General features: G+C 52.7%; 2 protein-coding genes across 3 annotated transcripts in view; one reads left to right on the top strand and one right to left on the bottom strand.

The window, feature by feature from the left end:
* map1lc3c (microtubule-associated protein 1 light chain 3 gamma) lies at positions 1 to 6,499 on the bottom strand. Of its 2 annotated transcripts, none has more exons than XM_072384033.1 (4): positions 6,419 to 6,499; positions 4,651 to 4,706; positions 3,299 to 3,405; positions 1 to 302 (listed from the first exon to the last, which is right to left on the bottom strand). In XM_072384033.1, exons 1-4 carry the CDS (start codon positions 6,432 to 6,434, stop codon positions 140 to 142), a joined length of 342 nt encoding a protein of 113 aa, XP_072240134.1. In that variant the 5' UTR covers positions 6,435 to 6,499; the 3' UTR covers positions 1 to 139. The 2 variants fall into 2 exon arrangements, with proteins under 2 accessions (XP_072240134.1, XP_072240133.1); XM_072384032.1 differs by lacking the exon at positions 6,419 to 6,499 and adding an exon at positions 4,785 to 4,975.
* A 72-nt stretch (positions 6,500 to 6,571) lies between these two features.
* LOC140305260 (striatin-like) overlaps positions 6,572 to 11,182 on the top strand; it is a 38,354-nt gene continuing 33,743 nt past the window's right edge. Inside the window, exon 1 of the mRNA XM_072384029.1 lies at positions 6,572 to 6,790. Within this exon, the coding sequence (XP_072240130.1) occupies positions 6,572 to 6,790 (219 nt within the window). The remainder of the gene's footprint in view (positions 6,791 to 11,182) is intronic.

Here is an 11,182-nt window from a genome sequence, read left to right as displayed (position 1 = left end):
TTAAGACTCAACATGATATTTATTACTGGATCAACGTCTTAAAATTCTAACAAACATGTGGAACAACATAAAAAATATTTTGTATTTACAGCAGATTCAGAACAGCAGCCTGGAACAGTGAATAAAATGCAGCCGGACGTCAGTGTCCGAACATCTCCTGCGAGGCGTAGGTCATGTAGAGGAAGCCGTCCTCGTCCTGGTGGTCTTTGTACACCTGAGCCATGGTGAGGGACATGCTGGCCAGCCCGCTGTTGTTGATGAGCAGGTAGAAGGCCTGACTGGGGAGCAGCGCCATCCGGTTCCTGAGAGGAGACAGAGCTGCCGCCAGTTAGCTGCTCCTCACGGACTCTGAAACATTTTAAACCTGCTTTTTAACTCTACTGCATCCTTCTGGTAGCAGGAAGAAGCGACATGCCAAAGTCTCACCTCTGAGGGAAGTTAAACGGATGCCAGCAGACTTCAACCACAAATGTTGATCAGGCCTGAAAGATTCTGCTCTGATCCAGTCCAAGTCTATGAAACCTGGATTCCAGCATTAAGTTATTGTTTGGCTTCATTAAAACTCGGATGTGCTCTATAAAAGCTTTAATTTCCACCGATACTTCCAACAAGATGTTAGTTTATGTATTAAAAAAGGAAACTCCAGAAAACATTTACATTAAAAGTAGGAAGCAGTCACAAGCAGGTCCTGTGACGGCTTTTATGTGGCTACCGAGAGGAGCTCCAGAGGAGACCCACAGGAGGAGCTCCAGAGGAGACCCACAGGGGGACCTCCAGAGGAGACCCACAGGGGGACCTCCAGAGGAGACCCACAGGGGGACCTCCAGAGGAGACCCACAGGGGGACCTCCAGAGGAGACCCACAGGGGGACCTCCAGAGGAGACCCACAGGGGGAGCTCCAGAGGAGACCCACAGGGGGAGCTCCAGAGGAGACCCACAGGAGGAGCTCCAGAGGAGACCCACAGGGGGACCTCCAGAGGAGACCCACAGGGGGACCTCCAGAGGAGACCCACAGGGGGACCTCCAGAGGAGACCCACAGGGGGACCTCCAGAGGAGACCCACAGGAGGAGCTCCAGGAGACCCACAGGAGGAGCTCCAGGAGACCCACAGGAGGAGCTCCAGGAGACCCACAGGAGGAGCTCCAGGAGACCCACAGGAGGAGCTCCAGGAGACCCACAGGAGGAGCTCCAGGAGACCCACAGGAGGAGCTCCAGGAGACCCACAGGAGGAGCTCCAGGAGACCCACAGGAGGAGCTCCAGAGGAGCTCCAGGAGACCCACAGGAGGAGCTCCAGGAGACCCACAGGAGGAGCTCCAGAGGAGCTCCAGGGGACCCACAGGAGGAGCTCCAGGGGAGCTCCAGGAGACCCACAGGAGGAGCTCCAGGGGACCCACAGGAGGAGCTCCAGGAGACCCACAGGAGGAGCTCCAGGAACTGATAACCAACCCCTCTATGGATATCCAGCTCCAGTCATTTACAGACTGCTGTTAGGAACAGAGTTACGGATCCCATTTTTAACTGGGACCAAATGTGGTCAGTTACAGGATCATTGGTGGGAGAAGAGCCTGTTAAAGTAGAACTATGGTTTTGCTAAAGTGTGAAAAACTCATTCATTTTTCCTTTAGAATGAATTTAGACCATAGAGGAGAAATGTTATTAGTCTTCAGGAGGCTCAACACTCAAATGTTGGTCAAAAGTTGTTACCAACGAGTGCTCAAGGCTGAAGATCTACATTTTTCCCTCTACGATGGCCACCATCTGATCACCAAACCAGATGAAACCACTGAGAAGTAGCTGTGAAGAAACGTTCAGGTTGAAATGCACTTTGAAGCTTTACATTTCTGCAGCAACAAGGTGATTCCCAAAGAGCTATTAGCTGAAAACTTGGCATATCTCAGCATGGTGTGCAGTGTGTCCTTAAAACATTTGAGGAAACTGGACAAGTGGAGGACAAAAGAAGAAGTGTCAGGCCTAAAAAACTATCTACAGCAGATGAACAGGATCTGAAAGTGATGTCCTTAAGAAAGAGGAAAAAATCCAGCTGTGACCTGACAGGACCTGAGAGATGCATCTGGACCTTCAGCTGATCCATCTACTGTTGGCCCAAGCCTCATCAGAAATGGTCTCCATGGAAGGGTGGCTGTCAAGAAGCCGTTCTTAAGGAAGGGAAACAGGGAGAAAAGGCTGAGCTGTGCCAAATGACACAAGAAGTGGACTGAAAATCAGTGGCAACAGGTCTTATGGAGGGATGAATCCTCCCCAGAGCCCGGACCTCAACATTATTGAAGCAGTGTGGGATCATCTGACAGAGAACGGAACAAAAGGCAGCCCACATCCAAAGAAGAGCTTTGGGATGTCCTTCAAGAAGCCTGGAGAACTATTCCTGAAGACTCCTTAAAGAAATGACAGAAAGCTTGTCTCAGAGGGTTCAGGCTGTGTTGGAGAATAAAGGAGCTCAGACCAGAGATTCACTTTAAAGCTGCTGAGAACTGAGAAAAAACTCTGTTTCTGCCTCAGATTCTGTGGGAGAATAAAGGATCGAATCCAGAACAGAGATGAGACTTTTCTTCACTTTCCACAGTCACAGAAACATTTGGGAGAACTTATTCTTCATCATTTTCCATGTGCACAGATTACAAAGCGCACGTGTAATTTATAAAGAGTTGATTCAACGACTTTAAACCATGTTTCCACATAGTTAAAAACTCTGGCTTCAAATCAAGTCTGAACTTTGTCTTTTTTAGATTATTCACTACAGAGCACCACGTGATGAAGAAAATACAGATAAAGTTCCGCTAAAATACTGAGAAAGCTATCAGACACGGTGATTTATTCCTTTATCTGTGACTGTTTAACTCCAGAAATTGATTTCAGGTCTCAGGAGTCAAAGTGTCAGGATTAAGTTGCCCAACTTTCTGCTGACCAAGCAGAAACATGTTGGAAATGTGCAGAGAAGCAAAGAATTCAGACATTAATGAGAGAGGCCTGGCTGCCCATTGCCCAGGAATTAGACCCATCCAGCTCAGACCTCACTGGAAAACACTAAAATACAAGGCTTCACCTTATAACTGACCGTTTGTTTGCACCTGACACCACAATAAACAGGTCTGCATTTCATTTCAGCAGTTTGGTGCTGAATAAACTTGTAAATATTCGCCTTTTTTGTGATTTCATAGCAGATAAAAGATGAAAGATTATGATAAACCGTAATTAGAAGTCAGTCAGATCCGTTCATAGCACAGAAAGTCACAGTTTCCAGGACTCCTGGCACTGACTGAGCCTTGGACAGCTGCTCACCTGATGATGGTCACGAACTGGGTCATGGTGAGCTCGTGCGGCACCAGGAACTTGGTCTTGTCCAGCGGAGGCAGGTACTTCTCCCGCTCGTAGCGCTCGATGATGACCTGCGAAGAATGAATGAAGCTGAGCCTCAGAGAGCCGGGTTAAAGCCGGGTTAAAGCCGGGACAGACAGACTGACCCGCCTCAGAGAGCCGGGTTAAAGCCGGGTTAAAGCCGGGACAGACAGACTGACCCGCCTCAGAGAGCCGGGTTAAAGCCGGGACAGACTGACTGACCCGCCTCAGAGAGCCGGGTTAAAGCCGGGACAGACAGACTGACCCGCCTCAGAGAGCCGGGTTAAAGCCGGGACAGACAGACTGACCCGCCTCAGAGAGCCGGGTTAAAGCCGGGACAGACAGACTGACCCGCCTCAGAGAGCCGGGTTAAAGCCGGGACAGACTGACCCGCCTCAGAGAGCCGGGTTAAAGCCGGGACAAACCGACCCGCCTCAGAGAGCCGGGTTAAAGCCGGGACAGACAGACTGACCCGCCTCAGAGAGCCGGGTTAAAGCCGGGACAAACCGACCCGCCTCAGAGAGCCGGGTTAAAGCCGGGACAGACTGACTGACCCGCCTCAGAGAGCCGGGTTAAAGCCAGGACAGACAGACTGACCCGCCTCAGAGAGCCGGGTTAGAGCCAGGACAGACTGACCCGCCTCAGAGAGCCGGGTTAAAGCCGGGACAGACAGACTGACCCGCCTCAGAGAGCCGGGTTAAAGCCGGGACAGACAGACTGACCCGCCTCAGAGAGCCGGGTTAAAGCCGGGACAGACAGACTGACCCGCCTCAGAGAGCCGGGTTAAAGCCGGGACAGACAGACTGACCCGCCTCAGAGAGCCGGGTTAAAGCCGGGACAGACAGACTGACCCGCCTCAGAGAGCCGGGTTAAAGCCGGGACAGACAGACTGACCCGCCTCAGAGAGCCGGGTTAAAGCCGGGACAGACAGACTGACCCGCCTCAGAGAGCCGGGTTAAAGCCGGGACAGACTGACCCGCCTCAGAGAGCCGGGTTAAAGCCGGGACAGACTGACCCGCCTCAGAGAGCCGGGTTAAAGCCGGGACAGACAGACTGACCCGCCTCAGAGAGCCGGGTTAAAGCCGGGACAGACTGACCCGCCTCAGAGAGCCGGGTTAAAGCCGGGACAGACAGACTGACCCGCCTCAGAGAGCCGGGTTAAAGCCGGGACAGACAGACTGACCCGCCTCAGAGAGCCGGGTTAAAGCCAGGACAGACTGACCCGCCTCAGAGAGCCGGGTTAAAGCCGGGACAGACTGACCCGCCTCAGAGAGCCGGGTTAAAGCCGCACTTACCGGGATTTTGTTGGGGAACTTGGACCTGATCCCCGCCACCTCCTGCTTCCTCGTGGCTGCGCAGAGAAAAGAAAAGTCAGTGATCACCCGGCAGGTTCCGCCCGGTTCTGCTGCGTGCTGTTCGGGGCATTTACCGAAGCTCTTCCTCAGTTTGAAGGGTTTGCTCTGCAGCTGAGTCTTGTCAAACGGAGGCATGCTCTGGGTGTGTGTATGTGTGTTTGATGGAGGTAACAGCGGCGGGGCGCGCGGAGTTCAGCACGCGGACCGTCCCGAGCTGCAGTTAAATAGAGGCGGCTGTGGCGCATCAGCTGATTAGCACATGTTCGCTGTCACAGCCTGCATCATCTGCGGAACTTAATCAGGTTAGAGCCGCAGCGGAGCTCCGGCCGCTCCCAGGACCCTCAGGGGTCCTCGGGGCCCCCAGCACCCCCCCTCCCCTCAGCCAACATGAATTCAGTTCAGAATCCACCGCAGAGTTCCGTTTCATTGAACGCATCATTTAGTTTTACTCATTTAGCTGAAAATTAAGTTTATGTATATCACAACAGATGTCACTTAAAGGCACTTAAATTATAAAGTGCAATTCAAGCCAGTTACAATTTTTTTTGTTTCTGTATTTAAAATATATTTATAATTAAACTTCTTTGTGCCTTAATGAGTCTTATTAGACATGTTCAGATTGTAAATGAACATATTTCATTAAAGGACAGAAAAGAAAAGAAAATCATGTCAATCATTCAGCCATCAGCCAATCCTGTGAGATCTTTAAGTAGTGGGTTGGGCTTAACGGAGTGACGTCATCGCACAGGTGAGTCAAGCTGTAACACCTCACAGACAGCAGTATGGGTGTTCCTTCAAAATTAAAGCTTTCTGGGGGACTGCTGTTTGCTCTAGACTGCTCTGATTGGTCAGCTACTGCAGCCTGATTAGGCCACACCCACCTTTTGAGTTAGGACACGCCCCCAGAGCAGGATGAGTCATCAGCAGTTCTTAAACTGTTTCTAATCAGAAACTGCTTGAAAATGCTCAAAGAAAGCAACTTTTAACGTTATAATTTTCGTCACTGATGGACAGGAAGTTGGTGGAAATCATAACAAAACAACAACAAAGATTTAGATTTCACATGAACTTTAAAGTTAGGACGACGCTAAAGCTTTTAAGACAAATTATGTCCGTATCATTGTGCTGGAAAATAATCTCTTACTTTACTTTTTATAACTCTTTTCTGGTTTTTGGGTAGTAGTAAGAAAATAAGTAAGATTTTGTACATTTTTAACACCTCAGAAATAACTAACTAACGTTAGAAAGCAAATAAACAGATTCTATTTGTCCACAAAAATGCTTTCTTTATTTTTACACCATAATATGAATTTTTATTTTGATCATTTTTCAATATCTCTGCTTTTATTGTCTTTTGTTGTATGTTCTACGTACTTATGTATTCTTATTGCATATCTTATTGTATTTAAAAAAACAAACGCATATATACATATCAAATATATATTTAATTTTTTATATTAATTTCTAATCTTTGTATATTTACATATAAGCACATGTCTTTATAAATTTATCGACAAATACATTTTGTAGCTTTACTTGTCATTTCAGCATAATTTGGATGGTTATTTGTTATTCTTTATGGGTTGTTCTGTATTTAGTCAGACCTTCTGTTTCTATTCCATTAAAAATGCAAGTTTTCCAGTTTATTTACAGCATCTTATTGTGAAGGTCCTCACCGGAAGCTGCGGTGTTGCGTTGCTTCCGGTACCTTCACGGCTCTTCATCTGACAGCTGCTTCAGGCAGGAGTTGTGCGCTCCAGCACGGAGGACTGTAGATGGACTGCGTTTCGCTGCGGAGGATCTTTAGCCGAAGCGGGTGACAGAACCGGACCGAACCAGCCCACACCGCCCCGGTCCGGCCATGGACGAGCAGGCGGGCCCCGGCGTGTTCTTCACCAGCAGCAGCGGCGGCTCGCCCGGCGGCGGAAACCTTAAAGCCCCGCAGCCTGGCGACTTCTGCGGCGGAGAGGCGGCCAGGGCTCAGTACAGCATCCCGGGGATTCTGCACTTCCTCCACCATGAGTGGGCCCGGTACGAGGTGGAGCGCGCGCAGTGGGACGTGGAGCGGGCCGAGCTGCAGGTGAGCGGCGCCTCGGTTCGGTTGTTTGGTGCTAACCGGGTTAGCTGCGGGTCCGGTTCGTTCTGTGAGAGTAGCTCCGCTTTGGCGTGATGTTAGCTTGCGCGTGAGATCACCTGCGTGATGACGCCACTTTACCTGCACGCAGGTCCATTATCGGACAAAAGGTGACGCCGGCTGCAGCTAACAGCGGGTTCTTGGCTTTGTTTTGGTATTTTCTCGGTACTGAATCATTTGTCCTTGCACGCCAACATAGACCAGCGGGCCCCCCGGAAGTGGGCAGCGACTCGAGGGTTTCTGTCCCGAACATCAGCCCTGAGCTCACCTTTGTAGCACCTTCTGTCCGATAATGGACGCATGTGTTGTGCTATCAGCTGTAACTTCACACCAGTGAGCCGAGGCGGCCCTGCTGGCTGGTTCCGGTGATTTCTCACAGTTTGGACCTCAGAACTGCAGTAAGACTGTTCGGGCCTCATAAGGAAGGAGTTTTAGGAGCTTGTTCACATTCAGAAAATGACGCCGGTTCTACAGAACATTTTCTCCCACTGCTGCCTCCACAGTTTTAGATGTGATCTCCGAACTGAAGCGATGTCTGAGCGCTGCACAGGAGGCAGGCTCCGTGATGTCTGACATGAATCTGAACATATTTCAGCTTTTGGCAGATGCTCTGCAGGCTCCATCCTTACTACCAGGAAGATCTCTGCTGTGGAGATCTCTGCCTCCAGCCCCTCACAGGTCCTCACAGGTCCTCACAGGTCCTCACAGGTCCTCACAGCCCCTCACAGGTCCTCGCAGGTCCTCACAGCCCCTCGCAGGTCCTCACAGCCTCTCACAGCCTCTCGCAGCCTCTCGCAGCCCCTCGCAGGTCCTCACAGGTCCTCACAGCCCCTCACAGGTCCTCACAGCCCCTCACAGCCCCTCACAGCCTCTCACAGCCTCTCACAGCCTCTCACAGGTCCTCGCAGGTCCTCACAGGTCCTCGCAGGTCCTCGCAGGTCCTCACAGCCCCTCACAGGTCCTCACAGGTCCTCACAGGTCCTCACAGCCTCTCACAGCCTCTCACAGGTCCTCGCAGGTCCTCACAGGTCCTCGCAGGTCCTCGCAGGTCCTCGCAGGTCCTCACAGCCCCTCACAGGTCCTCACAGGTCCTCACAGGTCCTCACAGGTCCTCACAGGTCCTCATAGGTCCTCACAGGTCCTCACAGGTCCTCATAGGTCCTCACAGGTCCTCGCAGGTCCTCGCAGGTCCTCGCAGGTCCTCACAGCCCCTCACAGCCCCTCACAGGTCCTCACAGCCCCTCGCAGGTCCTCGCAGGTCCTCACAACCCCTCACAGGTCCTCGCAGGTCCTCGCAGGTCCTCGCAGGTCCTCACAGCCCCTCACAGGTCCTCACAGGTCCTCGCAGGTCCTCACAGGTCCTCACAGCCCCTCACAGGTCCTCACAGGTCCTCACAGCCCCTCACAGGTCCTCACAGGTCCTCGCAGGTCCTCACAGGTCCTCACAGGTCCTCACAGGTCCTCACAGGTCCTCACAGGTCCTCACAGGTCCTCGCAGCCCCTCACAGCCCCTCACAGGTCCTCACAGCCCCTCACAGCCCCTCACAGGTCCTCACAGGTCCTCGCAGGTCCTCGCAGGTCCTCGCAGCCCCTCACAGCCCCTCACAGGTCCTCACAGCCCCTCGCAGCCCCTCGCAGGTCCTCACAGCCCCTCACAGGTCCTCACAGGTCCTCACAGGTCCTCACAGGTCCTCACAGCCCCTCGCAGGTCCTCGCAGGTCCTCGCAGGTCCTCACAGCCCCTCACAGGTCCTCACAGCCCCTCGCAGGTCCTCGCAGGTCCTCACAACCCCTCACAGGTCCTCGCAGGTCCTCGCAGGTCCTCGCAGGTCCTCACAGCCCCTCACAGGTCCTCACAGGTCCTCGCAGGTCCTCACAGGTCCTCACAGCCCCTCACAGGTCCTCACAGGTCCTCACAGCCCCTCACAGGTCCTCACAGGTCCTCGCAGGTCCTCGCAGGTCCTCACAGGTCCTCGCAGGTCCTCACAGGTCCTCACAGGTCCTCACAGGTCCTCACAGGTCCTCACAGGTCCTCACAGGTCCTCACAGGTCCTCACAGGTCCTCACAGGTCCTCACAGGTCCTCACAGGTCCTCGCAGCCCCTCACAGCCCCTCACAGGTCCTCACAGGTCCTCACAGCCCCTCACAGCCCCTCACAGGTCCTCACAGGTCCTCGCAGGTCCTCGCAGGTCCTCGCAGCCCCTCACAGCCCCTCACAGGTCCTCACAGCCCCTCGCAGCCCCTCGCAGGTCCTCACAGCCCCTCACAGGTCCTCACAGGTCCTCACAGGTCCTCACAGGTCCTCACAGCCCCTCGCAGGTCCTCGCAGGTCCTCGCAGGTCCTCACAGGTCCTCACAGGTCCTCACAGGTCCTCACAGGTCCTCACAGCCCCTCGCAGGTCCTCGCAGGTCCTCGCAGGTCCTCGCAGGTCCTCACAGGTCCTCACAGGTCCTCACAGCCCCTCACAGGTCCTCGCAGGTCCTCGCAGGTCCTCGCAGGTCCTCGCAGGTCCTCGCAGGTCCTCGCAGGTCCTCACAGGTCCTGCTGTGTTTTCATCTGAAACTGTGGACCCACAGGTGTTGGATGTCACTGCAGGTAATTTAGACTCTTTGTGCCGTCCCTCTGAGTCACTTTCGGCTCTGTGAGGCGCTGCGGTCGCAGTTTGGCCTCCGGCCGGCTCTTATTAAACGGATAAATACCATCTCTGTCCAAACTCTCCTCCTCCGTGTTTTTTCTTCTGAGCCAGACTAAGGAGAGAAGCAGTCTGTGAGAGTTTCAGCTGCAGTCTCTGTCGGACAGCTCAGTGTAGCTCTGATGTTTAATGATCTGTGGAAGAGCTGCTTCCATCCACCGCTGATATGGATCGTTGTGACGGGAAATCAGTGGAGTCTGAGGAACATTAAGAGACTAATTCTACGGCTCAGCCGTCAGTGGCAGGAACATGGTGCTTCTTTCATGTTATTTAACCCATAATTACCCTGAGGTGAGAAACTAAATGTTCTGCTGTCAGCTGCACTGAGGAGCATGCATCTTCCATCCAGCAGCAGCCTCAGAGGATATAAGAGCCCAGTGGATAAACTATATCTGAGGCTAATGTTCCAGCAGAGTTAGCTAAAGACTGTGAATGTGCAGCAAACACTTTTCATCCCACTGTTTTAACAGTGAATATCTGTATCTATATATAGAGCTGCAGTGTTTCTGGTCTGACTGGAGGAGCAGCTTCATTATGTGTTAAATCACAGCAGCTGTCCAGGTGTGGATGACAGGTAACTATGGAAACACACCTGAACTCGCCCCAGCAGCATGACAGAAACTAACCTCCACCCACGTCCTGCTGAAGCCTTCGTGGTTGAACCTCTCTGGGAGCTCCTGACTGATATAATTCCTCAGTTCTGTCAGAAACTTTCTTTAAGAGGTGTTAAAACAGAGCTTAAACCGACACTTAACCTTAAACCTTTAACCAAAGTCTGTCTGAAACATCTCAAAAAGAGCTCAGAAAACTGTCAGGTTGTTAAAGAAAGAGCAGAACGTCATCTTTAATGGTGTTGGAGCTCAGTTTTCTCTGTCAGATAACAGCTGAGCTGTGCGGCTGAACACAGGAAGAGATTTCAGCCAATCACACGGCAGCTCGGTCTCTGGCTGTTTGGGGGCTTCTCTTTGATTTTCCTCCCCATGGAGCCGGCTGCCAGTGGGACCTGAAACCAGCTTCAGCTGTAAATCCATCTGTACTGCTGCTGTGCAGCAAGAGAGGAACCAGGAGAGGAACCAGGAGAGGAACCAGGGGAGGAACACCAGGAGAGGAACACCAGGAGAGGAGGAACCAGGAGAGGAAGCAGGAGAGGAAGCAGGAGAGGAAGCAGGAGAGGAAGCAGGAGAGGAAGCAGGAGAGGAACCAGGAGAGGAACCAGCAGAGGAACCAGCAGAGGAACCAGCAGAGGAACCAGGAGAAGCAGCAGGAGAGGAAGCAGGAGAGGAACCAGGAGAGGAAGCAGGAGAGGAAGCAGGAGAGGAAGCAGGAGAGGAACCAGGAGAGGAACCAGGAGAGGAACCAGGAGAGGAACCAGCAGAGGAACCAGCAGAGGAACCAGGAGAAGCAGCAGGAGAGGAAGCAGGAGAGGAAGCAGGAGAGGAAGCAGGAGAGGAAGCAGGAGAGGAAGCAGGAGAGGAACCAGGAGAGGAACCAGGAGAGGAACCAGGAGAGGATCTGTCCAACGCTGACGGACTTTATGTCTGAAACCCAGAGTGTAGCTTCCTCTGAGGAAGAGGAAGCTGAGGAAACTGAGGAAGCTGCTGAGGAAGCTGCTGAGGAAGCTGAGGAAGCTGAGGAAGCCGGGGCAG

The sequence above is a fragment of the Leuresthes tenuis genome, unplaced genomic scaffold, assembly GCF_036924035.1.
Source record: "Leuresthes tenuis unplaced genomic scaffold, fLeuTen1.0.hap1 SCAF_4, whole genome shotgun sequence".
NCBI lineage: Eukaryota > Metazoa > Chordata > Actinopteri > Atheriniformes > Atherinopsidae > Leuresthes > Leuresthes tenuis.
The sequence above is the reverse complement of the archived record's forward strand: the minus strand, read 5'-3'. Positions and strand labels throughout refer to the sequence as shown.

Coding starts and splice junctions, on each gene's coding strand:
- map1lc3c (XM_072384032.1), bottom strand. CDS start 4,845: ATGCCTCCGTTTGACAAGACTCAGCTGCAGAGCAAACCCTTCAAACTG. Junction 3,406..4,650: donor AGTTCCCCAACAAAATCCCG/GTAAGTGCGGCT, acceptor CATTCTTCGCAG/GTCATCATCGAGCGCTACGA. Junction 303..3,298: donor CAGTTCGTGACCATCATCAG/GTGAGCAGCTGT, acceptor GTCTCCTCTCAG/GAACCGGATGGCGCTGCTCC.